This window comes from Otolemur garnettii, unplaced genomic scaffold (assembly GCF_000181295.1).
Source record: "Otolemur garnettii isolate 467f Iridium unplaced genomic scaffold, OtoGar3 scaffold00001, whole genome shotgun sequence".
Classification (NCBI taxonomy): domain Eukaryota; kingdom Metazoa; phylum Chordata; class Mammalia; order Primates; family Galagidae; genus Otolemur; species Otolemur garnettii.
The window spans coordinates 61,033,287-61,050,803 of NW_003852396.1; the positions used below are offsets into that span (position 1 = coordinate 61,033,287).

The 17,517-nt window shown below is 50.5% G+C and overlaps 1 protein-coding gene across 1 annotated transcript in view; it reads right to left on the reverse strand.

Annotated features, from left to right (window-relative positions):
- ABTB2 (ankyrin repeat and BTB domain containing 2) overlaps window positions 1-17,517 on the reverse strand; it is a 176,542-nt gene that overhangs the window by 16,335 nt on the left and 142,690 nt on the right. The window contains exons 4-5 of the mRNA XM_012803463.2: window positions 3,652-3,804; window positions 2,179-2,344 (exon numbers count right to left, since the gene is read on the reverse strand). Coding sequence (XP_012658917.2) covers window positions 2,179-2,344; window positions 3,652-3,804 — 319 coding nt within the window. The remainder of the gene's footprint in view (window positions 1-2,178; window positions 2,345-3,651; window positions 3,805-17,517) is intronic.

Sequence of the window (17,517 nt, forward strand, 5' to 3'; positions counted from 1 at the left end):
GCCTGCCACAATGCCCGGCTATTTTTTGTTGCAGTTGTCATTGTTGTTTAGCTGGCCTGGCTGGGTTTGAACCCGCCAGCCTCGTTATATGTGGCTGGCGCCGTAACCACTGTGTTACGGGCGCCGAGCCCAGAGCCTTTCTAAGAGCCGGGTCCTGATCCCCCCGAGTTCAGGTAGGCAGTTGGCAGGGCTGCCTCCCCGGCTGGGCATCCTCCCCTGTGGCCAGTAACAGTGAGGGCTGCAGTACAAAGTGTTTATTCCACAGCTGGGTCCCAGCAAGTGTTTGCCTGGCGCCCTGCGATGTTATTTATTAGGTTATTTGTGTGTAGACAAGATCTCCTTACCTCATAAATCCTTGCCTAGTGCCCAGAGATAAAGAAATGGCCTGAGATTAGTCATGGGGTGAGGGGACTGTTTACCCACAGATCATTCTATAAACACCAAGGTGTAGGGAGCCAACAGAGCGAGCACGCGGAGAAAGGCCCGCTGCAGCAGAAGAGGCGGCTTTGTTTCCCCCTCTGCGCCGGGCATGGCTTTCTTCTCCACACATCTGTACACAATTCAGAGTTTAAACAGAGCAATGAGCCCTGGGAGGAGAAGCTGCTTTTTTTGTGTTGCCCCCATCCCCACCTCCAGGAATGTGAAGAGGCTAATTAAAAAGAGGCTGATTAACAGATTTCAGGGACTGTCATCTTGTCAACAACAGTATGACTACAATAATCACCTCACGGGCAACAATGTTGTTTATTGAGCATTTACTGTGTGTTAGATGCAAAATTCTCACAATAGCCCTCTGTGCCCCATCTTAGTGGTAGGGAAATGGAGGGGGCTCCTCTCGGAGGTAAAGTAGACACCGCGGTCCTTATGTGGCCGGCTAAGTCCTAAAGACTATACCTCCTTCCTCTGTCGGGATGAAAACTCCCACAATAGCCCTGGAGCCTTCATCGACAGAGAGGCCTCTGAGAGATCTGATGCACCCAAGCCTGTCCCCTGCTACTGCTCTTCTGAAGCCCCATCCAGCCTTCTGATCCCTGTCCCAGCCAACGCAGACTGTCCTCCACGTTCTTATTCTTCTGTCTCAGTCCCTGGAAGGAATGAATGCCTTCCCCACTCCTCTCAGCTCAATCCTGATCCTGCCCTTCCCCCAGGCTCAGTTCAAAACCTTGCCAGGGGGAAGCCTTCCCTGGCTGTCCTCTCCTACCATCAGGGTCCAGCCTGGCCTCACGGTTCACCTGGGGCTTCATCACACCCTGCTTCACAGGGTCACCTTGTCCAAGAACACTGCCTTTGCTCCCAACTGCCATCTAACCCTCCTTGTTTCTGTGTGGTCTTCCAAACCACACAGTGCCATTATGTTCAGAGTAAGTGCTCTCAAAACCGTGTTAGATAAACAAAGAAAATACTCCAGAGCAGTGGGGTCTGGAGTCAGATTGCTTGGACTCTTCTAATCGCAACCTTCCTCCTCCTTACCAGTTGTGTGACATTAGGCAAAAAGCCACCTCTTTGTACCCCAGTTTCCTCATCTATAAGATGGGGGCAATAACAGCATTAGATCAGAGCTGCTGTTGAGACTGAATGAGTTAATCTACGTGAAGCACTTAAAACCCTGCCTGGAACACAGCAACCAAAAAGCGAAACAAACACTATCTTAACTTAAATTCTATCTAACATTATAAATCACCTTCAGTATTTCTATCCCTTTTCCTACTTCATTTTACTCCTTAGCACTTTACATTAAGATACTATTTTATGTATTTATGTTTCTTATTATCTGTCTCCCCTGCTAGAGTGTCAGCTCTTAAAGGCAGGGGTTCCTATGGCCTAGTGGGCAGTGGGCACATAATATGGCCTAATAAAGTGTTAGCAATTATTATTCCTTGCTGGGCATCAAGGTGCCCCCTCTGGACTCTTTTTCGGCCTTGCACCATCTAGGACAGCTGCCAGCTGTCCAGCCAAGGAAGCAGCAGCCACATTACAAAGGTTTTCCAAGGCCTGCTAAGAAGTCCCCAAGCAGACATTCCACTCAAATAGGGCACAACTCAGAGGGCAGCCGACCTCTTAGAAACGCAGAGCCAAGCCAGTCTCAGGCTTAGGACCAAAGCAACTGTGCCACCAACCCTAGCAGCTGTGAATTGCCAACTCTTGTCCCTAAGACTGGCCTGAGCTCTTAGAACATACCTGGTCATCCATGGTGTTAACTCCATCTGGCCCCAGGGCGTCGATGGCCTGGTTGATGAGATCTGTCCTCCCACAGTTGAGCATGCGGAAACCCAGGTCTTGGTTGAATTTTTCAGTAGCTGCTCGGGCATCCAGCCTCCGGAAGGAACTGAAACAGCATTCAGGTCTGCCCAGAGGAGACCCAGATGTGTGTGAGCATGACTGTGGACTCTTTCTGCGAGGACACTGCCTCTCACTGACCCATGACACAGCTGTGTGAGGTTGACATGGAGTGAGGATGGGGAAGTGGAGGGCTGGAGAATTGAGGTCAGATCAGCAATGACCGTCCCCATCATGTTCTGGGACATGAAGAGCACACACTTCTGCTTTTCTACAAACATGTTAAAGAGGTGTTCTGAGCTCTTGGGAGCTGTCAACAGGCAGGAAACAAACTCTCATGTAATAGAATCTAGTAGAGGGCTGTCCCGAGGAGAAAGAGACTCGGCCTGGGTTTGTGCCACTGCACTTGGTTGTTTGCTTCCTGCACAGAGCAGTCTGCACCCATAAAACAATCATTGGGGCCAAGTTCTATGTTCTCTCTCCCTCAGGCTTCCTGGTGAGGCCCAGAAGCACCAAAGAGATGGCAGAGTGTACCCTAGAATCCTGTTTGCAATTAACCCAACCTACCAAGCAAAGTCACAGGTATAAACCTGTGTCTACTGAGGGCACAGCACATGTCCAACAGGCAGCTTTAGCCTGAAAAGTGCAGAGAAAGTTCACATCCTAGAATGAGGTTTGGCATTCACCATGGAGACAGAGGCAGCCATAATTGGGGTTTGGGCGGAGGGCCAAGAAAGTGATACAAGGCTCTTAAAGGTCAAGGATAGCCACAGGGAAGCTTTTCCAGAAGGGCTACTTCAGGGAATGAGGCTATAAGAGAGGCACTTTGGAAGGAAATTAAGGGCACAGACTTGGGGACTGTATGAATTTGGGTTCAAGGTAAGGCATTTTGCCAGCTGAGTGGGCAAGTTCCTGTTCCTCCCTGACCCTCAGCTTCTCCAACTATAAAATGGGCACAAGTACCCCTTCTCCAGTGTCATCATGAAGACAAAGATAATGCACACAAAAAGGAAGGGCTAGCGAGAAGGGTGGCGATGACAGGGACATAGAAAAGAGGATGCCCACTTCCACCTGTCACCCCCAAATATCCCAAAGAGTCAGACATGTGGGCTCTCCTGCCCTAATCCAAATGCATGTCTGTGCAGTGTAGCAGACCAGTGTGGCTACAGAGGATGCATTCAGAAAGTAGCCATGGTCTAGAATAGATCCTTTTCAATACCCAGCCTTGGTGTCTGCAGAGGACACCCTGTGAGCAGCTTGACGGCATTGCGCCCTGCTCTCTGACGCCCTCGCAGCCACCAGAAGGAAGAAGCAGAGGGGAGGTGAGGGGTTAGATGTGAATGCTGAGGCCTCCCTGTTCCCCGGGTTCCATACTTGAGCTGCCGGGGTTCACAGTCCAGACCAGGCAGCAGCAGCCGGGCTGCCTGCCGGATGTCGCCGCTGTCCACGGTGAGGCTGCGGCGGTGCTCTGCGTAGGTGATGGCCACACGCATCCATTCCATCAGGGGCGGCAGCAGCATGAAGGGCCTGTGAGGCAGCAGAGAGAGGGTCAGGCCTGGGCGGACATGCCCTGAGGGCAGGAGGGGATCAGCACGCACACGCTCAGAGGAGCTGAGGAGCAGCTGAAGCTCATCACCCCCTAGAGGGGACCTGCTCCCTCTGCTCACAGAAACCCTGACTGTACCCTCAATGCATGAGTCCCTGTCATGGGTGGTCAGCAGAACCTGAAGACCCCTTGGCCAATGAATGAAGGGGTTCACCAGCATGTGGAACTGGGGACGCGTGTCCCCTCCAGAGCATTCAGACAGGGTCTTTGGGCCTCCCTCTGTGCAGAGCGGAGTCTGACAGGCCCTGGTTACAAAGCCAGCTGTGCCACCAGCAGCATGTCAGTATGACAAACACACCCTGACCCTGTTTTCTCTGTCTGTAAGGTGGGTGGGTGACACCTCCTTCTCAGGGCTGTCCCGAGGCTACCTAGGAGGCTACACCGTACGTGTGTAGTTCACAGTCACTTCTTCCTTACCTGACACCCAGGCTGAGGCAGGTCCTATGTCACCCCCTGTACCAGGGCCAGGGAGGTCCCCAATTTGATGCTTAGGGAGGAATGGCCCCAGTGGCCCGTAGGACACCAAGAGCGCACAAGAGGATGGAGGGGCCTCAGAGTAGCAAGGCCTCAGAGCACCAAACTCCCAGGACACGTTACAAGCATGTCCTGTGCCACCAGGGGGCGCCATCCACATGGAATGCAGCACACTCTAGGGTCAGGCCCCACCCTCTCTGCCAGGCCTTTCCACTTCCACCCAGGGAGAGGCTGTGTGTGTCCCCTTATTCTTGAGGGACACTTGGGAGACCCCCTCACAGTCTAACAGGTCATGCTGCCAGGGAGGGGCCCCGATGGCCAATCTTTGGCTTGATGACTTGGTGGACACCTAGGCTGCTCTGCCCAGAGTGGCTAGAGCTCTTCCCACAGGGAGTCACAAGAACAAGACTGCTCTCTCTGATGACAGCCCAAGTCGCCTCCCAGCTCCTGCCTGTGTGCCCAAGCCCTCCTGCTGCCTTCCACCCTTGTTCTTCCTTTCAAACTATGCCAGGGAGTGGGCACCAGGCCAGGGCAGGCAGCCAGTCCCCCAGGCACCCCCACTCCCTCTGGGCTCTTGGAGCATCGGGCCTGTTCTGTCACCACTGTCTCTCCCCTTGACATGCAGCTAAGTCCTGAGACCAGGAAACAGACATCCATTTTCTCTCTGTGGCGACTACACAACCAACAGCTGGGAGTCACCCACAGACCGTACTTGGAATACGGCCCTCAGGCCTCTAAAAGCTTAGGTCACCCTCCAAAGTTTTCAGTTTCTCGTCTTGATGGCAAAGGATGCTTTTATTTTAAAAACTATCAAGGAAAATACAGATACTCTCCGACTTAAGATAGGGCTACATCTCAATAAACCCATTGTAAGTCCAAAATATTAAGGTGGAAATGCATTTAATACACCTAACCTACTGAACATGATAGCTTAGCCTTGCCTACCTCAAATGTGCCCAGAACATTTACATACAGCCTAGGCAGGCATCCTCAAAGTGCAGCCCGTCAAGGAGAGGCCATTTATCTGGCCCACCAGGTGTTTTTGCCGCTGTTGCCTGTCCTGCTTAACAGCTGACTTGTCCCGGGCCTGCAGCCTGTCCCTCCAACAGTCTGAGGGACAGTGAACTGGCCCCCTGTTTAAAAAGTCTGAGGACCCCTGCCCTAGAGGGTCTAACACGAAACCTATTTCATAATATAGTGTGGAATATCTCATGTAATTTATTGGATACTGCACTGAAACTGAAAAGCTGAACGGCTGTACTATGTGGTTTCTTCTCAGTAGGTATCACTTTCACACCATTATAAAGTTGAAAAACCCTAAATTGAACCATCCTAAGCCAAGGACTATTTAGAATCAGATATGACCTTGAAGGTAGTTCATTTGGGAAGCTATTTGGGTGGACTGGGTCTGCCATTTTAGAAAATATTTCTGGGTTTGAGTCACTTAACTGGTCCACTGAGAGTATCCTTCCATGGGAATAGGAGGGCCCTAGACTGGCAAGAAAGATCCCCAGGACCTCACCACTGTCACCATGACATGTCAAACCACGGCACTCAGGGTCCTCAAGCCCAACCTGCCTGCTCCCATCTCCTCACGAGACTGAGGCACCCTCACTTGTGTCGGTCTAGATACTATTTATTCTTCAAGGCTCAGTTCCGGGGCCACTTCTTTCCAGAAGTCTTCCTGCATTCTCTCTTCCTGACTATTCCTTCTAAGGACAGGAACGACACCTTCCTCATGTCTGTATTCTCCAAAATATGCCCAGCCTAGGGCCCGACACAATAGGTCCTCGGTAAATGCTTGCTGACTGACTAAAAGTACAGATGAGCGCAGTACAACGCCCCTAGGTTTCCACTTAGGAAACAAATCAGGTTTCTGCCCTGCAAAGAATGTTGTAGAATTTTCAAGGGCCTAGTGTTGACTCACTAGCGTGGGGGGAACTTGTGTAGTCTAGGAAGGAACAATTCATTCATGAATTATCTCTTTGCTTATGAGATCTCCCTTGATTATAAATGACCTCTTAAATTCCCCCAACGTAGTTTTGAATTTCATAATTCTTATATTGCGAGGCTAGAAGATAAGCTTAGAGACACACTTCTATGTATCAGTCCTTCTGATTCCCGAGGAAGTCTCTATTTAAACCACCGGCACTGTAGGCTGAAGTGTAAATTAAAAGACAACGCATAGATTTGCCAGCCATTCTTTCCTATTGTGCCCAGAAGCCAAGACAAAGGCCCAAGTGTGGCCACTGAGTCTCTAAGTAGGCATCTCCCAGCTGCACAAGGGGAAATCTCAGAGGGAACTGGGGGAAACCATGAAGTCTCCTCATGTGTCTTAATTCAAACTCCTGCTTCCTGCTTCTCAGCACAATACGTCATGTCAGCATGTGCAAAACACAGGACCCCGGTGGATCCTCGGGACCGGTCACTCAGTCTTCATTTTGCCATCTTGGCTTGGAGATGTGGAAAGTTGAAAACTACATTTCCCCGACTCCTTTGCAGCTGGGGTTCTGGGTGCAAATAAGATTTTTTTTTTTTTTTGAGACAGAGCCTCAAGCTGTCCCCCTGGGTAGAGTGCCGTGGCATTACAGCTCACAGCAACCTCCAACTCCTGGGCTCAAGCGAGTCTCCTGCCTCAGCCTCCCAAGTAGCTGGGACCACAGGCGCCCGTCACAATGCCCGGCTATTGGCTATTTTTTTGGTTGCAGCCGTCATTGTTGTTTGGCGGATCCGGGCTGGGGATTCGAACCCGCCACCTTAGGTGTACGTGGCTAGCGCCTTAGCCGGTTGAGCTATAGGCGCCGAGCCGCACATAAGATTTTACCATTAAGTTGCAGCTTTATGAGATCTGGTTAAATGAATGCAAAGCCGAGGCCACCTTGTTTCTGTTAGCAAACCAGATCATGAAAACATGAGGTTTTTTATTTCCTACAGAATGTTCCAGTGTCCAGTTTCCACCTTCCTGGTACTTCAGAGGCAGTGGTAGAAATGACCAAGACAATGGGAAAAACCTCTGGCTTCGGCTCGGCGCCTGTGGCTCAAGTGGCTAAGGCACCAGCCACATACACCTAAGGTGGCGGGTTTGAATCCAGCCCAGGCCCACCAAAACAACAATGATGGCTGCAACCAAAAAATGGCCAGGCGTTGTGGCGGGCGTCTGTAGTCCCAGCTGCTTGGGAGACTGAGGCAGGAGACTCGCTTGAGCCCAGGAGTTGGAGGTTGCTGTGAGCTGTGATGCCACGGCACTCTGCCCAGGGGGATCGGTTGAGGCTCTGTCTCAAAAAACAAAAACAAACAAACAAACAAACAAACAAACCTCTGGCTTCCGGCTTCAGTCCTGAGTTGCAGTGGGTATGTGTTCAAACACAGCCCCAGAGGCTGTCTCTCTGAAGGTGTGCACCCAGCTCCCCTGATGAACTAGGTCTGTATTATCCCCGGAGTCACTTCTGGATGCTCAGTCTAGAACCTGCTTCTGGCACTTTTCCAACTATTCTGTGAACACCCGATTCTCTGAATTAAATATTCCTTTCCACTTAATCTAGGGTGGTCTGTTTCCCAAACTGAACTCAATTAATGCAGAAATCTGGTGCCCACCTACACCTGCACCCATCCCTGTCAGCCCCCAACTGACCTCTGTAGGCTTTTCTCCCTGGCCTCCCCACTTCTGCAGCCAGTGTCTTACCGGAAGGTAAAATCATAAATAATTCAAGCACTTTTTCAGGAACATCCTTCCCATGTGCTGTGGGTTCCAGGCTACTGTTTCCTTTCTGGTAATTTCATCCAGCCCATGGGACATACTGAGATGATCTGGCCTGTATTATTGGACTTCAGGAAAACCCCTATAAAAACTCCCATCTGTAACAGTGTGGCCATGCCCTAACTCCGGGGTGAAAGGGCGGGAGCAACAAGGCTGGGAACAGCTGATGTGTGTGCTGCCCTCAAGGTCTCTCTGCTTTGCTCCCTCCCAGAGAAGGAGGCTATTTCCCACTTCTGGCAGAATGCAGATGTCTGCAGACTCAGAACCAAGCGAACAGATCAGGGCTGAAGGAATCCCCTTGTTTAGCTCTTCTGCCTGCTGAATTGTTCCTTAGTTGGGTTCCATATACCTCAGAATAGTGGTTTTCAAACAAATCTTTTTGGGGGGTCTCAGATCCCTATTTATACTTGTAAAGATTATTGAGGACCTCAAGGAGCTTTTGCATGTTACTCTACTGATATTGATTGCATCAGGAATTATAAATGACAAAATGTTGAATGTTGAACACGTGAATACACACACTAGAATCTCCTTGGCTGCCAGGGTGATGACATCATGATGTCACAAAGCCTCTGCAAACTCCCCCAGATCCCTGTGAGAAACCCAGAGCGAAAAGACAAGTACCATCTTATTGTAAATACTGTTTTGACCCTGTGGACTCCTGGAAAGGGTCTCTGGGACTTCTGGGGTCCCTGGACCACACTTTGAGGCCACTGCCCTAGAAAACCACAGCAGACCCCTGGGGCGACACTGCTTGGGACTAGCAGTCAGGCCTCGGGCACGGGGTCTGGAGAATCCCGAGTGGCCTGTGGTTTGCATGTACAGTCTTAGCTCAGGAATCCAGGATCCTGAATGACTTCCCTGCAGCAACCTCACTGGGAGAAAGTTCTGGCTTCTTTGATAAAACTGAACTGGCTCTGTAACCTTGGACAGATCACCATCCTCTTTTGGGCCTTTTTTTTTCCCATTAAAGAAAGAATTGCTTAAGTGAGTGCTTTCTGGACTTTTTCCATCATGAAAACCCCTTTGTTTTTATTTCACCGATGCTACGTGCCAGTTGCCACCCACAGTAATTGAGTACGTGGGCTTCAGAGGGAGACTGCCTGGATGGAATCTGGTGTGTTCCCTGTGGATTAACTTATGCGGTTCTATGCTGGTTACCCCACCTCTCCCAGCCTCAGTTGCTACATCAGCAAAATGGGCATAAATAATAGGACCACCTCGCAAGACAGCTGGAAGCACATACATAAAGTGCTTAGCACAGCCATTTGGAACGTGGTGAATTCTCCATAAATGTTAACTATTATTTCTAGCTTAGTATCTGTTGATAGAGAAAATATATAATAGCAAAAGAGGCCATAGGAATCTGGTTCTATTAAATGCCTCAGCTCCAGCCTTCTGAAAGTCCAGCCAACTCCCTGCCTTTCCCCAGCAAGTATAAACACGTAAAGCCTGCAGAGGCCTGCCAGCAAGCTGCCCACCACCTACTCCAGCCCAGCTCATAAAGCAGAGAAAACAAATACAACCACTATGTCGAGTGTGAGCTGGAAACTGTTTCTGGCAGCACAGCCTCTCGGCCTTGGCAGTGAAGAACTCACATAGGGGAAGGGGCAGCAAAGAGGAGTGTAGACCCGGGGCCGTGGGGCACAGGCACATGTGGCTGGTAGTGGTGGTGGTGGGGGGACAGAGAATAACATCAAGGGATCTGCAGCCCAATATGCCCCAAGTGCTGTTTGGGCCTAATCTCAATACTGTCTGTCACACATGCAAACAAATCCTGTCACTGCTGTGATGGACAGAGCCACTGAAAAGGGCCATTGGCTTTATGGTAGCACTTGTCTTTGTGTGCATGAAAGGACAGCTATTACCATGTGGGAGGAGCCCCTGAAATACACCAATGAAAATGGGTCTTTTTATATGGAGAGCGTGGGAACTCTCTGGCTACCTCCTTTCTTCTTGTTGCTAGAGGAAGCAAAGAAACCCCAGAGAGGCTAAGTACCTTGCTCAAGGTCACACAGCCAGTTCAGCAGCAATAGGGATGCCAGACCCAGGTGCCCCTAATCATCTCTCTCTAGCTCGTTAAATTAATCACACAGATGTGCCTGATTGTACCAATCTGAGGGTCACACAAGGCCCTGCAACAGGACCAGGCCTGCAAAAGCCATTTTTCTCCCCTTAAAAAAAAGAATAAATTTCTTAAAGCCTTGGTTTTAAGAGGTCCCTGCAGCCTGGAAAAAAAATAAAAATAAACCCTGCCCCACTCAGCAAGCATATGATTTATTGGGATTACAGTTCTATAAGCAGTGTCTTAACAACACGAAACAGGAAACGCCTCCAATTTCCAGCTCAAAGCAAGCTCTGTTCTTCCCTGAGGTGGGCAGGGGCCTGGAAGCAAGTCAGGTAGGCTGATGGGTCACTGGCCTGTGATCAGAGGCCATGCAACCCAAACGCCAGGCACAAGAAAGCCTCACACCTCTGTCCCCAACCTGGTGGGTTGGAGCCAGCAGGTTTGTGTCCTTCACACCCCTTCCTGCCAGATGGGAAGGACCTTAAGACCAGGACTGAGCTTAGCTCAGGGGAGACAGCTAAACTTCTACCTGTGGCCATGAGCACACAGGGCTTTGGGATACAGACCCAGTGAGGGACATTATGCCTCAGGCCTGTTCCCCAGTGGGTTTCCCCATCATCTGCCAAACCCTGCCTCCATGCACCCTTGAAGTCCAGGAAAGGACCAGCCAGAGATGGTGATAGAGGCAGGAGGTAGCTATGATGCTCTCACCTTTGGCCCTAAATTCTTCCACTGACTTCACCTCATCTTTAAAGGGAATCAAAGCCAAGGCCAGGGGATGCCTATGCCAAGTCCTCCCAGACTCTCCCTTCTCTCCTTCCATGGCCCTCCCCTGCCTTCCTGCCTGGGCTGTGGCTGGGACTGTGAAGTGGCACTATAGGGAGCTTGCAAAGATGCCAGGCTTTCCCCACCCAAGTGATAGCCCCACACAGAGACTTCTCTGGGAAGGTTGAAGTTGGCAGGGCACTGCCACCTCTGGGGCCCTCACCATAGCTTCTGTAAGGTTTCTGCAGAGCTGCTGTGGCCTAAAACCAAACCAAAACATCCATGTAGAATAAAACCAACGTTGTCCCATTGATGTCAGATTCCATTCCCCGCACAAAGGAAGCAATTCTAGTTGGGCTCACATCTTGGAGTAATTATTTTTCTAGAATTGCTTGGTAAACCAGAATGGTTTGGCTCCTCTTAAGAGTCAGAGTTGGGCACATTCCTCTCTTGGGACCCTGTCCTATCTTCTCTGTCAACCTGACTGCCTCAGAGCTACAGCCAACCCCACAGCAGAAGCACCTGCTCAGGCTCAGGTGACTTCTACTTGAGGTGGGTTTTGGGTACTCTGTGGGGAGAATACACTGTTCTTATTAGAGCTCATCTGGTACAGATTAGAGACCCTAGATAGAGCTGGCCCAGATGCATACATGGATACAAACTGAGACCTAACCAAGTCCTGGAGAGCTGCTAGCGAGCCCCCAGCCTCTTCCCAGGGGCTGCCCTCAGGCTCTTTCAGGAGCCAAGGGGTAGGAGGTCAAATGTGACACACTTGGGGTATCTGGGAGTAACAGGACATAACAACAACTAGCTGTACAGAGCACTTTCCAGCACCTGGCACTGTTTCAAGCCCTTTTCCCATACTAACTCAATTACCCCTCATGCCGACTGTATGACACAGGTACTATTATTATTCCCATTTCACACGTGAAACCGAGGGCCAGAGAGGTGAGGTAACCTGCCCTGTGTCACACCCAGGGAGTAGCAGAGCTGGGGTGTGAGCCCAGACAGTGTGCCCCTGAGTCTGAGCTCCTACAGGGGACACTCCATGGCTCTCGGATGAGTTGGCTGGCCCTGGCCCACTTCTGTCATCTTAAGGATGGCATTAGGCACAAGGCTCAGTAACCATAATTTGTCATCCAAACTGGAGACTTTTTTTGTGTGTGTGAGACAGAGTCTCACATTGTCACCCTCTATACAGTGCTATAGTGTCATAGCTCACAGCAACCTCAAACTCTTGGGCTCAAACAATCCACCTGTCTCAGCCTCCCAGGGTAAGCCACTGCACCCCACGCAAACTGGATGACTTCTGAGAGGGAAAAGTAGTGCTATTCCCAGCACTGGGACAACCCAGGCATAAACTACAGCCATGCTGGGCAAACAGAACATATGGTCACTGCACTTCGAGGTGGGCACTCAGCTGAAGAGCCTGTGTGGGGGCCCCCCTGCCAGCTCCTGCTGCCCTGGGTGGGGGAGGCCCCTGCCACCCCACTCAGCACCGCGCCCTGAACCCTCACTGCACTCACTGATTTGCAATGACTGGGTTTGTATGGTCTCTGGTCTGCTCTCTCCCCTGGACTGCAGCTTCTCTGAACATAGAGACTGCTTTGCCTGCTGCTGCTCCCGATCCCTCAGCTCAGAAGCCCACGTTACAAAGTCAGGTTTTCAATTGACAAACACGCAGCATGTATCTCCTTCCTAGAGGCAGAGTCCTCCGGACACTCACGTGTCTGCAGAGGCTGCTCCAACTCCAGGCTCTGGAGCTCTCTCAGGAAAGAGGGAACTGCTCTGACTTTTGTTCCTAGCGGCCTGAGTTGGCGTGGGTATTGGCAAAAGATTCTCCTCAGAAACAAAGGAAATATTTCCTAGATAAGAAGCCATTTCACATGAGAATGTTTCCAACTTAGAGCTCGACAGGCCAGGGCCAAGGCTGTTTCTGGGAGTCCGGCGGAGACTGCGAGCAGGCCACCGCCCCTCTGCCCTCTCCTACACGCAGGGCTGGCTCCCAACCCCGTAAGGGCCAGGGCATCTGCCCCATTTCTCAGGCCTGAGATCCCTGGCACGGCTGCCCCAGCAGGCCAGGATCTCTGCTTCCCACACACCCGAGACTGAGGATGCGAAAGCAGGCCTCTCCCCACCTTGCTGGGGAGTGGCTCCCTTCGGTCTGCCAGCCACACCTGCTGCTGCCCTGTGCCAGGGACCCGCTTTCTTCTCCCATGCTTGGCGTTTGAGGTGGCCAATCAGAGACCACAAGCTCTTTCACCATATGGAAGCCAGACAGGCAGGGACCTCCAACCTGCTCAGACACTTCCCTCCCGAGGGCACTTGCCACCACCTATCAGCATCTGCCAATAAGGAAGGCTTGGGAAGACCCCAAGGCTTAGCTGTCCTGCTTTCTTTATCCTACAGACACGTGCTGGACAGCGGGATGGGGACAGGGTCTTTTGTTTAGTCTCTTGGCTTAAGTGATTCTGTTTGGATTCAGCCAGGTGACCTCCCCACCCCCACAATTTGAGACAAAAAGATGATCCATTCAAACTATCAGGGGAAGGGTTTCTAGAAACTTCTAGAAGAGGCAGGGCATGGGGGTTCTTGAGGGCTGACAGTGGTAGTTTTGACCTGAGTTGCTGAAGTGAGGGGTGTGCACTCCAGCCCAGCCAGAGGAGGAAAAGATAGCAGAGCTCCTAGGATGGGGCCTGCCTGTGGTTTCCACACCCACACCCCAAGGGCACCCTTGGGGGAAGACTCTGGTGTTGGCTTCTGAGCAAGTAAGCCACACTGTTAAGACTTAACTGAGGGCCTACTGTGTGCTTGGTAAGCATGAGGCCATTTGGCATATGGCCCTGACAGCCACCCTACAAGGGAGGTGAAATTATTAGTCTATAGTTTATACCCATAAATACGGAAACTGAGGCTTTCAGAGGTCAGTCCAAGGCATGAAGGAGAGAAGGCTTGCCTCAGGGCCCCTTCACCCCTCTGTCCAAATGTCCTTATGGTCTCATCAGGCCCTGAACTCCACGGGAATAGAAGGTCAGGCCCAAAAGCCTCAGGGATGTACCCTGTACCCGAGATCCTTCTTCCCCAATTCTGAGACTATTAAAGCAGCAGGGTGGGGGAGGGGCAAGTCACAGCTGTCAGGGGCTGCTGGTTTTGGAGGAGAGAATCTGAAGAGCTGCCTGGCCGGCAAGTAAGAGCAAGTCAGAAATCAGACACTGCCTGAGCTCTCCAACCCTGCCCCATCCTCAGGGTCTAAAAACTCTCGGAAGCTGCCTTTCTTGAGAAAGCAGCACCAAGTCCCTTTAGAGTTGGGATTTCCCTGCACCAAGAATCCTGGCAAGACAGCAGACAAAGGGGATTGTTGCTGCCGATGTTACAAAAACACTCCAGATGAATGAAGTCCCCAGGCCCCTGGGCCGGCAGTTCCCAGTGGTCTTTTCTCTAAGATCGGTGGGACCAACAATGGGACAGGAAGTTGTATACAACGGGCAGCCCCTGGAGGCACTTGTCAGAGGCCCGGCCAGGATCCCATCTTGTCTCCTACTCCTGGTATCTGGCACTACCACTTCCTGCCCTGAATCCCTGGCTTGCTCCTTCTCCCATGCTGGGCAGACGCCCACCCGCAGGTTGGCCACCCGGAGCCTGCCAACTTGTCCTGCGTGCTGAGAGCAAGCTGCCCAAGTCACTTGGAGAAGAAGTGCTGCTGGGTCTTGTCCTCCCTCCCCAGGGAGGGAAAGAGATTTACCACAACGAACAACTGAATTCACGGCATTATTACAATTACACATCCACCTGAGCTCAGGTCTGCCTCTTCTAGTCTTGAGGCCTTCGTCCACTTGTAATGGAGAATGGTAATAGCTTCCAAGAGCTAACATGAGGATTTACTAGAGAGCTGTGTACTGAAAGCTTTGTGTTGATGCCTCTAGTCCACATAAAAATAAATCCGGTCGGATCACTCCCAAACCTGCCCCTTGGCAACAGCAGCCCATTGTGTGCAGACACTGTGGCTAGGCCAGCAAGTGGAGGACAAGGGACACAGGAACACTAGCTTTATATATAGTGACTGACAGTCTGCTCTTGGTCTTTGACCAGTGGGTAATAAAATAAAGTTTTTGGAGCGCTTTAAAATCTTTAGGCAATGGGTTGTGATAAAGCTAAAGTTTGGGCTCAGCGCCTGTGGCTCAAGTGGTTAAGGTGCCAGCCACATACACCTAAGGTGGCAGGTTCAAATCCAGCCTGGGCCAGCCAAACAACAATGACAGCTGCAACCAAAAAATAGCCAGGCATTGTGGTAGGCCCTGTGGTCCCAGCTACTTGGGAGGTGGAGGCAGGAGACTCGCTTGAGCCCAGGAGTTGGAGGTTGCTGTGAGCTGTGGTGCCACGGCACTTTACCCAGGGGGACAGCTTGAGGCTCTGTCTTAAAAAAAAAAAAAAAAGCTAAGGTTTGTAGATATCTTTATCCAAAATAGTCCTCACTTAACAAGTCCTTTGTGACAGCTGTGTCTACCTCACCCTCTTTGTCCCTCACTTGGTTCCCAGGCTATTGTCAGGGCTGAATTAAGGTGAAATTAAGGGCAGAAACTGGAGGAGGGAGGGGTACATGCATTTTAAGTAGATGTGATTTTTATAAAAAAATTTTCCCCTGCTGACTTTGTTGACTTATGTGATTTTTTTTTTTGAGACCGTCTTGTCACCCTCAGTAGAGTGCTGTGACATCATAGCTCACAGCAACCTCCAAATCAAGCAATCGCTCAAGTGATCCTCTTATCTCAGCTGCCCCAGTAGCTGGGACCACAGGCACCCACCTCAACACCTGGCTAATTATTTAATTTTTAGTAGAGATGGAAGGGGTCTCACTCTTGCTCAGGCTGGTCTCGAACTCCTGAGCTCAAGCAATCCACCTGCCTCCGCCTGAAAGTAGGTCAAGCCATTTTCCATTTTAAGCTGGGGAAACTGAGGCTAGGCAAATCTAACAATTCACTCAAAGGCTCACAGTTGGTAAACGGCAGAGCAGGGATCCATACCATGGTCTTTCTAATTCCAGAGAACCCAACCCATTAATTGAGCAAATATTTAACTGCCCACTACATGCCAGGGAATCTTCGTTCTGGGGACACAGCAGGAACAAGGCAAGGCAGACCCGCGGCACTGAGATGAGGGTGAGGGGAATATACATGAGCAAGGTAATTTCAGGGAGAGGAGGTGCTCTGGAGGAAACAAAAAGGGCAAACTGAGGGGGATGCCTGGAGGTGGGAGGGGCTGCTGCCTGGGTGCACTGGAGATTGAAGACAAGTCACTCCAGAGGTTATTGTCTATGCCAGTCTGGGGAATACATGGAAATAAGTACTTAATTCACCCAATAGCTATTCTTATTTCATTTACTTCCATTTGGGGTAAACAGATGGAAATTTAATGCACAAAAAAGGGGGAGAGGAAAAAGAGAGAAAAGAGCTTAACATTGCAAATCTTCTTGAAATGGTATTTAAGAGACTCACAAGTCAGTAGCATAAAGCCACCGCTGCCATCATCTCTATTATTTGATAAGAAAACACTTTCACAAGCTGTGCAAAAGATTAACGAGCCCGTTTCTTTAGACTGCACATACAGCCTGTCCGTGGGCACGTCTTATTTATGTAAAGTGCTTGTCTGAGGGAAACATCCTCCCTTCTGCATCTGGAACAGAACAAAGAGGCGCCCTGATGTGGCACTGCGCTTGTGTCAGGGGCATTTCCCCAGAACTTGCGGAGCCACCCTAGGAAGCAGGCACTGCTTGGGTCTCCACCTTACAAAGGAGGAAACCAAGGCCCTGAGAGGTAACGTGACTTGCTCGGATCATGAGCCAGAAAAGGGGCTGAGGTGTGACTTCATCCCACAGCATCTCTGAGGATGCACTTCTCCCCTGGGAAACCACTGACCTAGAGCTTGACTTCAAAGTACCTGCCTAGATAAACAATAATCAGTGAGGAATTAAAAAAAAAAACACACCCAATTTTTGTATTAAAATATAGATCCATTTCTGTTATGAAATACGTGCTTTGAAACAACAGAATCCTATGACCTCTGCCTATTTTCTGTGGCTATCACTGAAGGCCAAGTTAAAAAACCCCAGGTCTGCTCTGAAGCTACCTTCACTCCAGCCTTCTCAAGCATCCTCTTGAATGTGATGGTGATGGTGAAGATGATGATACTTGATGCCGTGTGTACCTGCTATTCTAATTGCTTTATGTATATGCACTTCACTGATCCCCACAATATAGGCGAAAGGCCTAAATGCCTCTGGCCAAAAGAGCCCTTTGAGAGAGAGCAGTGAAAAGACTTTGTGCAGGCATACTTGTGAGAAATGGAGGCAGAATCCCATATGGCCAGGTTGGTTGCGGGCCTAAAAACCCCCTGACCTAAGGTCGGCCTGGTCGGTTGGGGGCGCAAAAACCCCCTGACTTAAGGCCTACATGGGAGCAGAGGTTTGCACACAAGTTTCTGTATGCCCTAGAAGTTTCTTAATTATGCCTTGTATTAAAGATCGAAGTAACTGCCTCCAAATAGCAAGGTCAGTAGAACAGATTTTTTTTTTTT